Consider the following 13,909-nt stretch of genomic DNA (forward strand, 5'->3'; position numbering starts at 1 on the left):
CACACGCTCAGGCACACACATGGAGGTGGGGAGGGGGCGAGAAGGAGGTAACTGTGATGGCAGGACTACAGAGAAGACACAAAGGGAATGATGGAGAAGCCAGAAGGTGACATCAGAGAGTCTTCAGAGCCCAAATGGGGAGTTGATATTCTACACAGGCTCCCATCCCTGGACACTCCTCACCGTGCACACCACCAGTATATCAGGGTCCCTGAGTGAGTGGGTACAGGCCGGGGACCCTCTCCTTCCCCTTTTCATCCCAAGCCCAGCCCCCAGCCTAAGGTTCTGGCCTTTCCTTGGCAACAACCCCAGGAGGGTTATGGCCTGACTCCCCTCACCCCCAGCTCCCAGGAACCCCTGCCTCAAGAGTGAGAGGGAAAGGGCCAGGCCTGGCACACAGTCCTGAGAGGCGAAGCGATGGCTGCCTCAGTTTCTCCTGATGGCCTCCAGAAGAGCAGGTGCCATGCTCAGAGCTGCACCTTATCTCCTTCATCAGAGCTACCATCAGGAGCTGCACTGGTGCAGCCGTGGCCGAGCTGCCAAAGGGCAAGTGGGCTGGCGGTGGCTGGACTTTGACCCATGGCTTCCCGGGGAGCCAGCCTTTATCTGATTGGGGAGCTGGGGCTGCTGAGGGGGGTAGGCGGGTGGGGCCAGGAAGGATCTGGGACAAACAGCCAGGCCTGCACCTGGCACCGGCGGCCGTGATAACACAGTGATGGGCGCGATAACGGTGCTAGAGCATATCTGACGTTCAGGCGGGTCCAGCGAGGCTCCTCTCGGTGGTGGCTGGAGCTCAGATGCCAGCCACTTTGATTTATAGCCAAAAATAATAGGACTTTTATACCACGGGATTGATTTATTTGATGTTAATCACAGCCCTTATCGCGGTATTAATAATCTGCTGGTCCCATGACGTCACCCAAGGGGCTTTGCAGGAGCTCATCGATCGGGGGCCACACTGGTTATCTGGCCCGCCAGGAAGGCAAACATGCCCTTTGGGCTAGAATTGGGTGCGGGGCTGGTGGAGGGGCCTAGCTGTTGCAGAGACCAGAGAGCCAGAAGGAAGCCATAGGCCCTGGTGCACTGGGTGGGCACTGGGCTACGACAGACAGTAGCTAAAGAACAATTATTATTGGTATAAACAGCAGGGGTTGAGCTTGACATGACCAAGAGGAAGCCTGGAGTGCTAGAGAAGGCCAAGGGGCAGGTGACTGTGTGCCCCGAGGCCTCAGTTTCCCTCCTGGTCATAGGCTAGCACAGCGAGGATGTGACAATGCTTTCCTCTCTACAGATGTGAGCCTACCTACAGTGTCGGCACCCCCTGAGTCTCCAGACGATCCTGAGGATGTGGAGGGACAAGAGTTGGAGATGAGGCCCCAGGATGAGAAGAAAGAGGAAAAGGAAGAAGAGTCAGCCATGGCTAGTCCCTGGAGTGGCCCAGGTAACCAGTCTGACTAACCCTGTATAGTAGTGAAGTGACCCCGGCCGCCTTGCTACCGGCTTCTGGGCTAGCTGAGGATTCCGCTGTCCTGGGACCTTGGGTCCCTGGGGACCACGAGTGCCCAGGTCTGTGTTGCTGGCCCAAGCAATGTGGTCTGAGATGATCTCGAAGATGCCCACACCCAGAGCCTGTGCTCCAGGCCTTTGGAGGGTCTGGTGTGACTGGCCATGGGGCCTGAGAGATGACAGCAGGGCCAAGAGCTTGGAGGGGCCGTAGATGGATGTGTGTGGAGCTGCTGAGCTGAGGCTTCCCGGCAGGCAGCAGATGCTTGGGACGCTGAGCTGGCTGGTGCCAGGTGGGCCTGGGCTTGTGCGAGGACAGCTGCTCTTCGTGGGGGCCACAGCCCATCCAAGGTTCCTGGTTACCGTCTGCCCCACAAGCCAGTCAGGCCAGTACCTTTGCATAGACAGTGAGTGCTGCTAGTGACTCTGGCAGCTGGAGCTCAGACCTCACAGGTCCCCGAGTAGCATGGCAGTCATGGGACTCTTGCTTCTGATAAACAGACATCATGGGGGAACCATGGGCATCAGTGATTTCCAGGGCTCTTATTGAGCTCTGAGAGCCAACATGCAGGGCAAGTGGTGTGTGGTCCTCAACAAGGGAACACGGCGGTGGGCGGCATATGTGTGCACAGTTATTGCCAGCTGTGTATGAACATGCAGGTGTAACACAGCCAGACTCCTGTCTGTGGGTAGAAGGCATGAGAAAGGGATCAGAGAAGGCTTTTCCAGGGCAGAGACTCCGCCCCTCCTCTGGGAAACTTGGGAACTAATTTGGGAAGGGGTAGAAATGAACTCTTAACTGAACATGCAGTTGTTTCGGTGGGGTCCCAAGGCATTGGAAGAGTGCAGGAGTCGATTGGTGATGTCTGCTGCCAGTGACAGAGAACGGCAGGTGTGGCTGGAGCTGCACCATGGGGCATCAACCTGAGGCCATGGAGGGAGGGCTGACCTAGGAGGCCACAGCCAGAATGGGGACCTGCACCCTTGGGGAAATCGGGTCCAGCCATAGACTGTCCCATACCTAGTTATCCCAGAGCACTGCCCTCTGCCACATGTACACAGATGCTTGGTACAGCCCTCAGGGCTCTAGGTGACCCGGCAGGGGTGTATGGTGAAGATGTCCACTTGTTCTGGAGTGCCTGGTGGGAGCTGGCACTGACCTCAGATCTCAGTACCATGGTGGGAGTAATTGCACCCAATTGTGGGGGTGCCAGACCCTCTCCCACTCACAGGTCAGTGACTCAGCACCAGGAGCCCCAAAGGGCCTTGTTCCACATCTACGAGCGGCAAGTGAACAATGCTCGTGGGGCTGGCAGAGTCCCCGTGTGTCTGTGGACTTCAGTACTAAACAGGGTGCAGGCATGAATGCTCCTCACGTCAGCCCCCTACGGCCAGCACAGTGTCATACCACATCACTGGCTGAGAACTGTGTCTTGCTACAGAGGCCCAGATGTGAAGTCCCCGACAACAGTGTGGAACATTGCCCACTGTCCCCGTCCTTAGAAGGGTTATTCCTTCTCTTCTTAGATGGAGAAGTGAGGCCTTCTTTAGCCTGCAGCCTACACTGCCTGCCCACTGTGAAGGCCATGCTCCAGGGGCTGTGGTTTGGGGTCAGGGTGCACCCCAGCTTCCCGAGTTATTTGCATCCTTGGGGGCCAGGCGGTGCACTATCGGCTCCCACAGATAGGAATTTCTGCGCAGTGGGCAGCGATGAGGTTGATAAGCGGCTGCCGGCCAACCGCCGTGGTAGCCATTGCCTATCTGCTCCCGCACAGGCTGTGCTTATCACCCGGTGGGGAAGCTGCAGGAGAGGCCCAGGGGCCTCTTATCTCCAGGGCCGCCCAAGCCTGGGCTGGGGTTGTAGGGTTAAGGCCTGAAGGCAGTGCCCAGTCTGGGGACAGACCAAGTGCCACTTTTACCTTGCGGGTTGCCTGTGACTCTTGCTGGCCTCTGGACCATAGCTCCCTCCTGGCAGGTCTCAGGGACCCTGCCTGAGAGGTCTTTCATTGTTCCTCTCTAGAGAGAAGCTGGCTTGGGCCCTGAGTCTCCCTCCAGCTCTGTCTGGCTCAGGGAGATGCCTGGGCCTGATGTTCTCATCCGCTCCCCTGAGGGATGATGCTCACAGGACCCACGACAGAGCTGAGAGCCCAGGGCTGGGATCTCCATACTGGACATCCCGTCTCTAACTATCATGGGGGGCACTCATCAAACTCCTCTCTAGATGAGACATGACTTAAACGGGCCCCAGAAAGTGTCTGTCGTAAGGCGTGGTCTTATTCTTCATAGCTGCTGTACACACACGAGACGGCTCAGCTCTCGATGATCCAGGCCTAGAGCAGATGAAGAAAAATCCTTTGAGAAGGGCCGCAAAGTGGCTTAGTGATTTAAGTGTTTGCCACCTAAGCACATCGATTGGTGTTTCAGATAAATGCCAGGTGGACATCGCAGCCCACCAGTGTTCCAGGCAGACAGAGGATTCCCAATGCCATCTCGTTAGCAGTACCGGACATATTGATGACCTCTGCCTGCTTGAGAGACCCCCACCTCAGTGAATAAGATGGATGACTTCCAGCAACAACCTTGGGCCTGCACACTTGCACACCATGCATGCACTCTCAAAATGGGAAAAAGAGAAAAAGACACCCCCCCCAAGAAACCCCCACTTGGTCCCCCAGTTCCCATGCTGCAGACATGCCCAAGGAGAAAGTGAGTTTACTGCTGCAGACCTAACTATAGTCTCACTTGCTTTGCAAACACTGGAGTGCAGCCCCAAGGTTGTGAGAAACACCATCACCATCATGACTTCCTATCCTCTCCTGCTTCCTTCTCTGCCCCTGGCTCCCTCCTGCCCCTGCCTGGCACTCAGTGACGGTAGCGCTTCACCGTCTTGGTCGTGCACAGTGAGGTTTTCACCCACCGTCAAGAGGTCTATGTCCTGTCAGGCCACTCTTCAGTGCTGCTGCTGTGAGAGGCGGGAGCCCAGCTTTGTCAAGTGTCTAGGGATGGGCTGCTGACCTCAGGACCTTGGTTTCATGTTCTGTAAAGTAGAGATGGGGAGAGTCATCGTGGCCCTCCAACGTGTCACCCACCAGACGGCCTGCTTTTCCCCACATGAAGGTACAAGCGGCTCATAAACCCCCGAGCAGCTGACTGTTACGTTTACCTCAGAGCAGTGGGCAGCAATGCCTTGTCTACAGGTCTGATGGCCACACCCTGCCCAGGGTCCTGCTTTGCAGTGACCCCACAGTGTGGACTCAGTGTACCCTCTTCAGGCCAGTAGGAATGCTGTAGCCCCATGTAGATTATAAAAGATGCCAGGAAAGTGTCTTCAGAGCACATGGGACAAAAGCCCGTAAGTGCACAAAACAGGCAGTCCTACTCAGTGCTCTGTGGGCTGAGAGTGACCGAGATAGTCCTTCCAAGGCTCACTGAGGGGTTTGGAGATGCCAGAGAGGGGAGGTACAAGAAAAGAATACATGCAAAGGTCTAGAGGACCTGGAGCCTGAACAGTCTGTGAGCCAAGGGAGACGGGAGTGGACAGGTGGCCACCTGGGGCCTGCGGCTTTGGGTGAGCCCAACAGGTGAGGGGGAAATCGGAGGGATAGGGCAGGAGGGCTTATGTCCCCCTGAGGCACAGCAGGGATACACCCTGGGCCTGCTGGGCCACAGACCACTCTGTGGGTCCAGAGCTCTGGGAAGTTGTGTGCAGGGACTGAACTCTGTACACAACTTCCCGGAAGCTGAGCCCCAAGCCTGCCTTCCCTTGGCTCTTGGCTGAATTCTCTAACGGGAGGAAGAATAGAGAAGGAGAGAGTCTGAGCTGTTGTCTTCGAAATGACTTTGTTTGCAGGAGCGATGGCTGTTTCAAATCCGGCTATGCAGATGGCCTGGAAGCAGAACTGTAACCTTGCACAGCCACCTCGCTATGGGATGTGGAGACTTGTCCCTGGAGCTTGCTGCCCCCAATGTCATACTCCTCCTATTACCAGCCTTGAAGTCAGGAGACTTGCAAACACACCAGCCCTGTCAGGATACAGCTCCCATCCAACCCTGTTAGCCCTTCCCCCCACCCCTGACACCCCTCTGTCCCCTGTGTCCCCTGGCCTCCCTGGCATGGTCTTGAGCAAGTGACTCAAAAGAGCAGAAGTAAACAGGCCTGGAGGCTGCTGTCAGTCAGGTATCACAGTGTGGGTCCTTTTCTTAGGGATTCCTCCAGAGCCAGCTTCAGCAAAGGAATTGATAGACCACCCAGTTCCTTCCAAAAGACTACATAGAACTCGGGGGTTGGGGGTGGGACACAGAGGGACAATGACCTCCCCATGTCCCCCCAAAGGCTGCATGTAAGCCATCAGTACACCAGCTGAGTACTGTTTACCTGTGCCAGCAGAATGCATTCCATCTGTAATGAGTCTCTCTCCAGCCCCCTGAGGGTCTGTCTGGTAGGGCAAACTGAGTCACTAAGGTGGCCCCAAACCATCCCTGGGGTGTGCTTTCCTGTAAAGCAAGTGCAGAGGCCCAGAGAGTTCCACCAGCAGCCAATATGAATGCCCCACAGCTAGCAGTGGGGGCAGAGATCAACAGGACTTCAGCAGTGTTCTGCCCGGTGGGTGTCTTGACTGGGAGCTTATCCTGGTCACCGCTGTCTGAGAGGAGGATCCAGGGGTAGAGCCTGAACTTGAAGCAGAAAATAAAGGGGGGAAGGGGACAAGAGGACATCAGAGTGACTAGGGAAGGCTACCCTGAGTATGTTAGCACCATATGAACATGCTAGGAGATCCAAGACCACCCATTCCCAGGCAGGACCCAGTTCTCAGTTCTAGAATCCCCTGGAATGAAGGAAGCATCAGGAGAGCCACCTGAACCCCTACGGGCTCACTACCCTGAATCCATGCGAGGATATACTGTGGGCTAGATGAACAGCCCCGGCCTGGCCTTCTGGGAGGGTCTACACAGACAGACAGGCCTTCAGGCATAGGGGCCAGGGACAGAGAGAATAGACGGGCGTGCCGTGGGAGTGTCTAGGGGCTGGGTAGGGATCTGGCAGCATCCTGAGGCCTGGGGAGGATGTGGACAGGAGGACACTGGCTAGAAGTGGGGCAGCGCCTTCCCGTGCAGTTTTGGAAAAGATGTGACTGGAGCGCACAGTCCTTAGGAAGAGTTAGGATCTGTAAATCTGCTACCTCCCAGCTCAGAGACAAAGTAGAGCAGGGAAGGGAGCCCTGTGGCTCCTGACAGCTGACACTGAGCATCCTGGCTGACCCCACAGTTCTGGTCTGAGGGAGCCCAGCTGTGTGCAGAGGCCTCGAGCCAGGCTGCCCAACTAGGGCAGGAAGGACTGTGCCTCTTCCGCCCAGGAGTTTCTTGGAGCCCAGAACTCTTTCCAGGAGCTGCTATGATCTGAGTGGGAGCCAGTCAGCCCATCCCAGCTCCTGGAGGCAGGGCCAAGAAGGCTGGCCCTGTATCAGGCCAGTGTGTCCCTGAACAATGTCAGTCAGCACAGGGGGTGCCTGAGTGTCAAGGCCAAGTGGGAGAGAGCGCAGGGGGCAGCACTGGAGAAGGACCCCATCTCTAGGCTGATGACTGAAAGGCACACGAGGATGGAGGAGCTGGATGTGTAGAGGTCCTAAGGCATTGGGGTCATGGCGTGATGGAGCCTTGGGGCTATGGCGAGCTCAGGGGTGAAGAGCGGAGGGCCCAGATGGGTGGGACAGGGATCAGGATATAAGCCACAGAATTTGTGACAGTCCTCACTCACAACCTTGTCTTGTGGAGCTAAGGATGGAATCCTAGCTCTCAAAAACACTAGGAAAGCACTTCACCTCTGAACCACACCCTGTCCCAGAATTCTTGGCCGGACAGCGGAGATGCTGAAAGGCATTGGGCAGCATTTGATCACTTGCCTAGGAGAACAGATCCGTGTTAGGCATCCCAGGGTCTCAGGGTGGAAGGGGCTGCTGCTAGGGCCACAGGGGGTGGTGCTGGCTATTTCCTGTTGGAGGTCCCAGCCAGATATCCTGCCCAGGGTCCCAGGGAGCAGGAGACAGGACCCCTCCCTCCCATGGAGCGGTAGCTTGTTATCTAGACTGTGTCCGGCCGACTAATCTTGCAGGCCTGGGGTTTCTGTGTGAACCTCAAGGCCTGTTATCTGGCGGCTGAGGCAGGACGGCTCGTCCTGATGGACAGCCTGGGAGATGGGCCGATAGCTGGCTATGCTCCCCTCCCCACGACCTACTGGCTGGCATGTGTGGGTGGGAAAAATCATCCCAGCTATGTTGCGTTATCACGGGGCCTGGCGTGGCGGCTGATAGGCCTATTTGTCTAAGATTAGTCAGCGGGGGAGGGGGCATGGTAGATGATAGGGGTCACCCTGGGGTCAGCTTCAGAGCCCAGCCCACCAGCTTGGAGCCCCTTTGAAGACTCGTGTTTTTCCGATTGCTATGAACAATCCGAAGCTAGGTGGGTGCAAAGACCTAAGGATCTTTACTGTCGGGCATATTCTTCCTGAATAGTCACCGAGTTCTCCAGCAGGCAGGCATCCTCAGGGGCTGGAAAGACAGAAGGACGGCCTTGCCCTCCTGGAACGTATGGGAAACACCACTGCCCTTCAAGCCCAGAGATGATTCTAGACGGTGTTGGAGTGGGGCTTCCTGAGCCGCCACACTACCAGCCACCCAGGAATAGTCGGAGCAGAAGACAGCAGGAAGGGCCTAAGCTGAGTATACTCAGGGGTAGGGGACCCCATCAAGGGGGACTGTGGGCTAAGCAGGTGATTGTTCTAGAAACAAAGGTCAGAGGTCATAGCCTAGGGTCAGCATGGGCCATGGGAGGATGACTGACAGGTGGGATGGGCACCCTGGCTGCCTGCTGGCCCTGTCCACATGAGTCCTAGACTAGCCATGACAACTGTTCTTGAGTCTTGGGCCCCAGAAGCTGCAGAAGAGGGGGACTCTCCCAACTCCCAAACTGTCCCCGTCCCCATGCTGTTTCCCATCCGCCTTTCTTCTTGTACACTGAGCATCTAGTACATGACAGTCTGCTACAGATCTTGGGGTTGGGGACCCCATCTGAGCAGCAGCTGCAACGGCAGCCAATGACCAAGGGACAGAAAGGTGGCTGAGCGTGGGGACGTGGGTGTGCAGTCCAGTGCCCAGATTCTCACAGAGTTCCTCCTGACTCCTGATAAATGGGCCTAAGGCACAGCAGGTGTCATGGCATCAGAAGTAGGGGCCAGGCATGCCAGGCAGGTCTGCTCTGAGAGCAATCCCATTGGCTGTCATGTGCCCTGAGGACATCTTAAAAGAGTACACTCTCCAGGCAGCAGGAGGCACTGTGGTACCCCATTACAGAGGTTGAAACTGAGGCAGACAAGATGGACAGCTCTGAGGAAGACCATTACCTACCACAAAGTCTCAGCCCAAGGAGCTCTCAGTAGACACTGTAGGCAGAGGGTAAGTGGACAGACAACAGGACATCCAGTGGGAAGTGCAGATGGAGCCCTAGAGGGGGCCCCAGGCCTGGCTGCCCACCATGTGTGGCCTACTGACCTCACCCCCTTCCGGACCTGCTGTCTGTGGCTAGGGCAGGCTATCTTGGTGGCGGCACTAATCAAGTGGCTTCCTTCTCCGCCCTCCCACCGGCTTCCTGCCCAGCTAGCAGCCCCACAGCCAGCCCAGACATCATCAGCCAGGCAGGTCCCAGCCTTGCCAGGGGAGCTACAGGCATTGTCTTCCAGCAATTTCCCTCCTGTCCCCTCCCCAGTTATAAGGTCTACATGCCATTTCAACCACAAGAGTCGTGATCTCAGAATGGAGACCACGGGTCTGCCTGCCTTGCATCATGTGTGTGGTAAGGGACAGCTGTTGTTACTGGTGTCATGGTTAATAATGCCACCTGCATGGTTAGTGCTGCTGCTCTGCGCCCCAGCATTGTGACTGTCTAACGCTGCCACTGGCTAATCAGCCACAGTTACCCTAATTAGCAGAGCCCCTAACCAACTGTGGCCATCACTGGTAAATTGCTCTTGGCTAGCAACATCACCACAGGAGAGAGAGCCAGCTCTGACCGCCACTTCACTCGCTCTTCCCTCTGGTGTCATGCCCTGTCCTGGCTGGAGTCGTGTCTGCCCCAGCCATTTCTATCATGACCAGAGTAGAAATAAGTTGTGGTGGCCCTGGCTTCCGTCCCATTCCTCTCATTTTGACTGGCAGCTGTGACAGCCTCATCCAGAGAGCTGCCCTTTCTCCAGGGGATATGGACAGGACAAGGTGGCTGCTGTAAGGCAAAGCAGCCAAAGTGGGCCGATTTGCCCCTCCCCATGCCCATGACTGCGTTCCACACAGGTCCAGGGTCCAGCCACAGTACTGAGAGCACAGGTACTAGGACACGCTTCCTCCTGTCTCCTGGTCTTACCGTGCCCCAGAAGGGAAACTGAGGCAGCTCTGCTTAGTTGTGGGTAGCACTGCCCTCGTGTGAGCAGCGTTTGTGAGACGCTCCCTGCCAGCCCTGTGATATTGCTGTTCTCTGAGAGGCACCCCTTCCCCATAGCCACAATGGCTTCTTACTTATTTATTTATTTATTACCTCTCTATCTCTGTGCGTAACTTTTGATTTCCTCGGTGCGTTTTTTTCCATTATGGAGGCAGTGGACGCAACCGATAAGATCGGTCCCCAGAGATGGGACAAAGGGGCCGCCGTCGGCTCGAGGGCTGGTCATATCCTGCACGCAAGGGCCCAGCGCGGCCTGAGATGAGGCGAGATGCTATCGTACCTTATTGTGTCTCATGGGGGCTCTGCCCACTGGCCCTGCCCCCAGCTGGGCTATCCGGGTCCTCTGGAATCACCACAGGCCTTGGATCCATCCTTCAAGCCATTGAGCCTCCCTGTCCTCCTCATATGTGTGGTGCTATGGGGTGACTTGGGGACCACTAGCCAAAGCCTCTTATTTGCTGCCTAAGCAGGGACTTAAGGGAGCCCTGGGAACTTACCCAGAAAGTCACAAGTGTGGACAGCCATTGTAATGAAGCCAGAGGACACTTTTGACCTTTAAAAAACCTCTATTAGAGCTGAGCAGGGGTGGCACACACCTTTAGTCCCAGCACTTAGGAGGCTAAGGCAGGTGGATCTCTGAGGTAGAGGCCAGCCTGGTCTACAGAGTGAGTTCCAGGACATCCAGAGCTGCACAGAGAAACCTGATCTTGGGGGTAGAAAGTTATAGAAGAGAGCAGAAATCCTTCTGACAGACGCAGACTCCACAGGAGTCTGACAGGCTTGACCGACATGCTCCACTGACACAAGCGACCAAGTGGCATCGTCTCCCACCCCTGCCTTTGATTAGTTCTGCCCAACTTCCCACCCCACCCCCAGGTCACGATATAGTCTAGATCACTTGTAGATTGTGGGAAGGTGGAACAGGTCCCCAGGACAAGCTCCAATGCCCAGCCACGAAGGCTACCCAATTCCAGGTCAGCAGGGAGCTGCAGCAGGAGACATGTGTGTGTAGGGCAGGACCAGCCTGCTGTGTGCTCCCTTTTCCTGAAGGCACACTAGTCCCTCACCGTGTCATTCTCCACTCCCTTTCCCTGTTAGGGAGCCTGAGGATAGGCAGAGCCAGGCCAGAGGCTTGGGTTTGAACTGCCAGCATCCTGATGTGACTCCAGCCTCCAGGTTCGAGATGAAGTTGACAGAAGCCTTGAAGGCAGAGGCTGTCATAGAGGGCTCTGAGGGAAAGCTAACAAGTCCTAGACCTCTTTGTCTCCCAACCCCCACAGTGCCTGACTCACCGTGGGGCAGAGACTTAACACACTCAAGAGTGTCTGGGAGCCCTGTGCACCTTCGCCTGCGTAGGGGCCTCTGGTCAGTGTGCTCTAAGTGGTAGCTGTGTCCTGACACGCTGGCTCCATAGCACCTGCCTCATTGTCACTATTGGCCGTAGGATGTGAGTGCCTGTAGGCAAGGCAGACAGCTGTCACTCCAGGTAGAAGTGACAACAACCCTTTTCACCCTTGGATAAACCGCTTCCCAGACCCTCACATGCCCTCATACCCACCCTGACCACTCAGACCAGAAGCTGTGGCACCAGAGGGCAAGGAAATAAAGACAAGGTGGGTGGACACACTGAGCCAGAGCCAGTGGGAGCCGAACTCTGGGCAAGACCAGGATGTCTGTGCCATTGAGGCGGAGAGTGTGGAGGCTCAAAGCTGACAGGACTTCCTCTGTTCCTATCCTGGGGGAAGGTGGTGGAGCATATGGCATGGAGCTCTTGGAGAAGCCCAGCAAAGATCTGTGCTTCAGTGAAGTCTGGAAACCAGGACCCTCAGCCTCCCTGTGGCTGTGGGGTGTAGGAAAGAGCTCTCGCCTACGCATGGTACACAACCCATCAAGGGATCTGTGTCCTCTGAGGGGTCAATGGGTGCACGGGCCACTGTGGCTATGGTTCTTCCTGTTAGTCTGGCTGCTTTGGCTATGCCCTGAAGGGACAAAGGTAGTGTCCCTCTCCAAGAAGCCCTGTCTCCAGGTTCAGTAGGGGTGGTCAGACCTAGAATCCTGGCTCTGTGCCATACAGGGGCCATACAGGAGAAGCAAGGGATGACTTCTACCTGCTATTCCCTTGATCTATTACACTGTAGATGCACCTTCTGTGAGGGCCAACCCTTCCCCAGAACTAGCTCAATTATGCCAGGTGGAGAGAGGCCCCCACAGATCCCTGGAAGGAAGAGAGAGCCCCACCCGCCCTAGCCTGTTCTTCCCAGATGGACCCAGATCCGCCATTAGTCAGGGCCAGGGTTCAGCCGATAAAGGCTGGCTGTTGCTCCATGTCAAAAAATCAATACTCGGCAAGCACAGTCCCAGAGAGCAGGGAGGGGCTGTGGACTAGCTGGAAGGGGCAGGGCTTCAGAACCCAAGACCAGCATTCCTCTACCCGGCACCAATGTTTGGGGTTCCCAAGGACCCACCCCTAGGCCAAACTGACCACACACACACATACCTGCTTCCTGTAAGCTTGAAGTTGACTTCTTCCTCCCAAGGGCCACCAGAGTGGTGGCTGGTCCTGAGGAGGAGGGGGCTGGATAAGTAGGAAAAGAAGTGGGTTAGAGAACAGAAGCAGGGGTGCTCTCCCCCCTCTGGGACCAGCTGCCCCTTCTGGCAGGCACAATACCCTCCTGGGTCTGGGGCATGTGATAGCCAGAATATCCTTCAGGGTTAGGTGTCTAGGAAGCTAGACTCTTTCCTCTGAGATTTGAGCACCAGGACAGTGAGGTGTGAGGGAGCGGACTGAGTGAGCACAGAGAGGAGAGGACCTAACCTGTCGTGGACACTGCTCTGCAGCTGCGTGTTCCAGCATCTTTGCTGCCTTCCCAAGAGAGGGCTGCCCCTGGGATGAGTGGATCACATCCTGAGAGGACTTGAGCCCAGCTTTCTGGTGGCCTCTGGTCACCCAGCTTACTGATCCCATTTTCCTAGTGGCTGGCACTATAGGCACTCTGCAAAGTCAGAATATACCTCCCAAGGGGCAGGGCAGGGCCCCAGCCCTGGTGCCTCTGCTTCTGAAGGTGGTGCTCAAGTCTGTCACTCTGCAGCTTATCTGCCTGGTGCCATCTCTCCCTCTGCAGGATGCCTGGCAGGAAGCACTCCCATCTTGGCTGTGTCAGTGGCCACAGGCTTGAGAGCCCCTGCTCAGTTCCCTGAAAGTAAGCACGGGGCCCATGCTGGGCTGTCGGGCTCAGTCTCCCCTATTGCTGCTCACACTCCTGTCTGTAAAGGGGAAATGCTGGGGTTGAGGTCTGGCATACCCCACTGCCTACCACAGGGGGGTTGCTCTGAGTGAGCCAGCACCACCTGCGTTGGAGTCATGAGTCTGGGGTCAGTGAGAGCTGGCCATGCAACCTCTGGAAAGCTCGCTTTCAATGTCCCCCACCCCACCTTCCCTGCAAATTGTTTAGCAGACAGAGACAGAGCAAGGGCAGCCATAATACACAAGGCCCCTTTACAGCCCGATTTGTCTTTCAGTGTGGCTTGGCCCAGAGACACATCCCGGCTGCTCTCTGACCCTCCGTCCTCTGCTGTGTGACTCGGGGGAGCCATTTGCCCTTCCTGGCCTTTGTTTTGTTTTTTTTGGGGGTTTTTTTTTTGTTTTGTTTTGTTTTCGGAGCTGGGGACCGAACCCAGGGCCTTCCGCTTGCTAGGCAAGCGCTCTACCACTGAGCTAAATCCCCAACCCCCTGGCCTTTGGTTTTAGTGGGAGCTGATGTCCTCTGGGCCATACAGTTTGCCTACGCTGTCACACCTGCAGAATTTTCTAGACGCCACCAGACTGGGGCTTCCCTCCCTCCCTCCTCCCTCCCCATTCATGTCTTTTTCTTTCCTTTACTGTGACTTTTATCAAAAGCAAACAGGGTGATCCTTGCGA

The 13,909-nt window shown here is 56.2% G+C and overlaps 1 protein-coding gene and 1 long non-coding RNA gene across 4 annotated transcripts in view; one reads left to right on the forward strand and one right to left on the reverse strand.

The window, feature by feature from the left end:
* Positions 1–13,909, forward strand: part of Zfpm1 (zinc finger protein, multitype 1) — a 56,233-nt gene that overhangs the window by 25,325 nt on the left and 16,999 nt on the right. For 2 of the 3 annotated variants that reach the window (XM_087595215.1, NM_001242627.1), the window contains exon 3: positions 1,292–1,441. In XM_087595215.1, coding sequence (XP_087451341.1) covers positions 1,292–1,441 — 150 coding nt within the window. Of the gene's footprint in view, positions 1–1,291; positions 1,442–13,909 lie in introns of those variants that run through there. The other variant, XM_087595216.1, reaches the window with a different exon arrangement.
* On the reverse strand, positions 1,439–6,177 carry LOC120098606 (uncharacterized). Its single transcript, XR_015644237.1, has 3 exons — positions 5,879–6,177; positions 4,421–4,540; positions 1,439–3,833 (listed from the first exon to the last, which is right to left on the reverse strand). It is a non-coding gene; the product is annotated as an uncharacterized LOC120098606 (long non-coding RNA).

Source organism: Rattus norvegicus, chromosome 19 (assembly GCF_021556685.1).
Source record: "Rattus norvegicus strain SHRSP/BbbUtx chromosome 19, alternate assembly SHRSP_T2T, whole genome shotgun sequence".
NCBI lineage: Eukaryota > Metazoa > Chordata > Mammalia > Rodentia > Muridae > Rattus > Rattus norvegicus.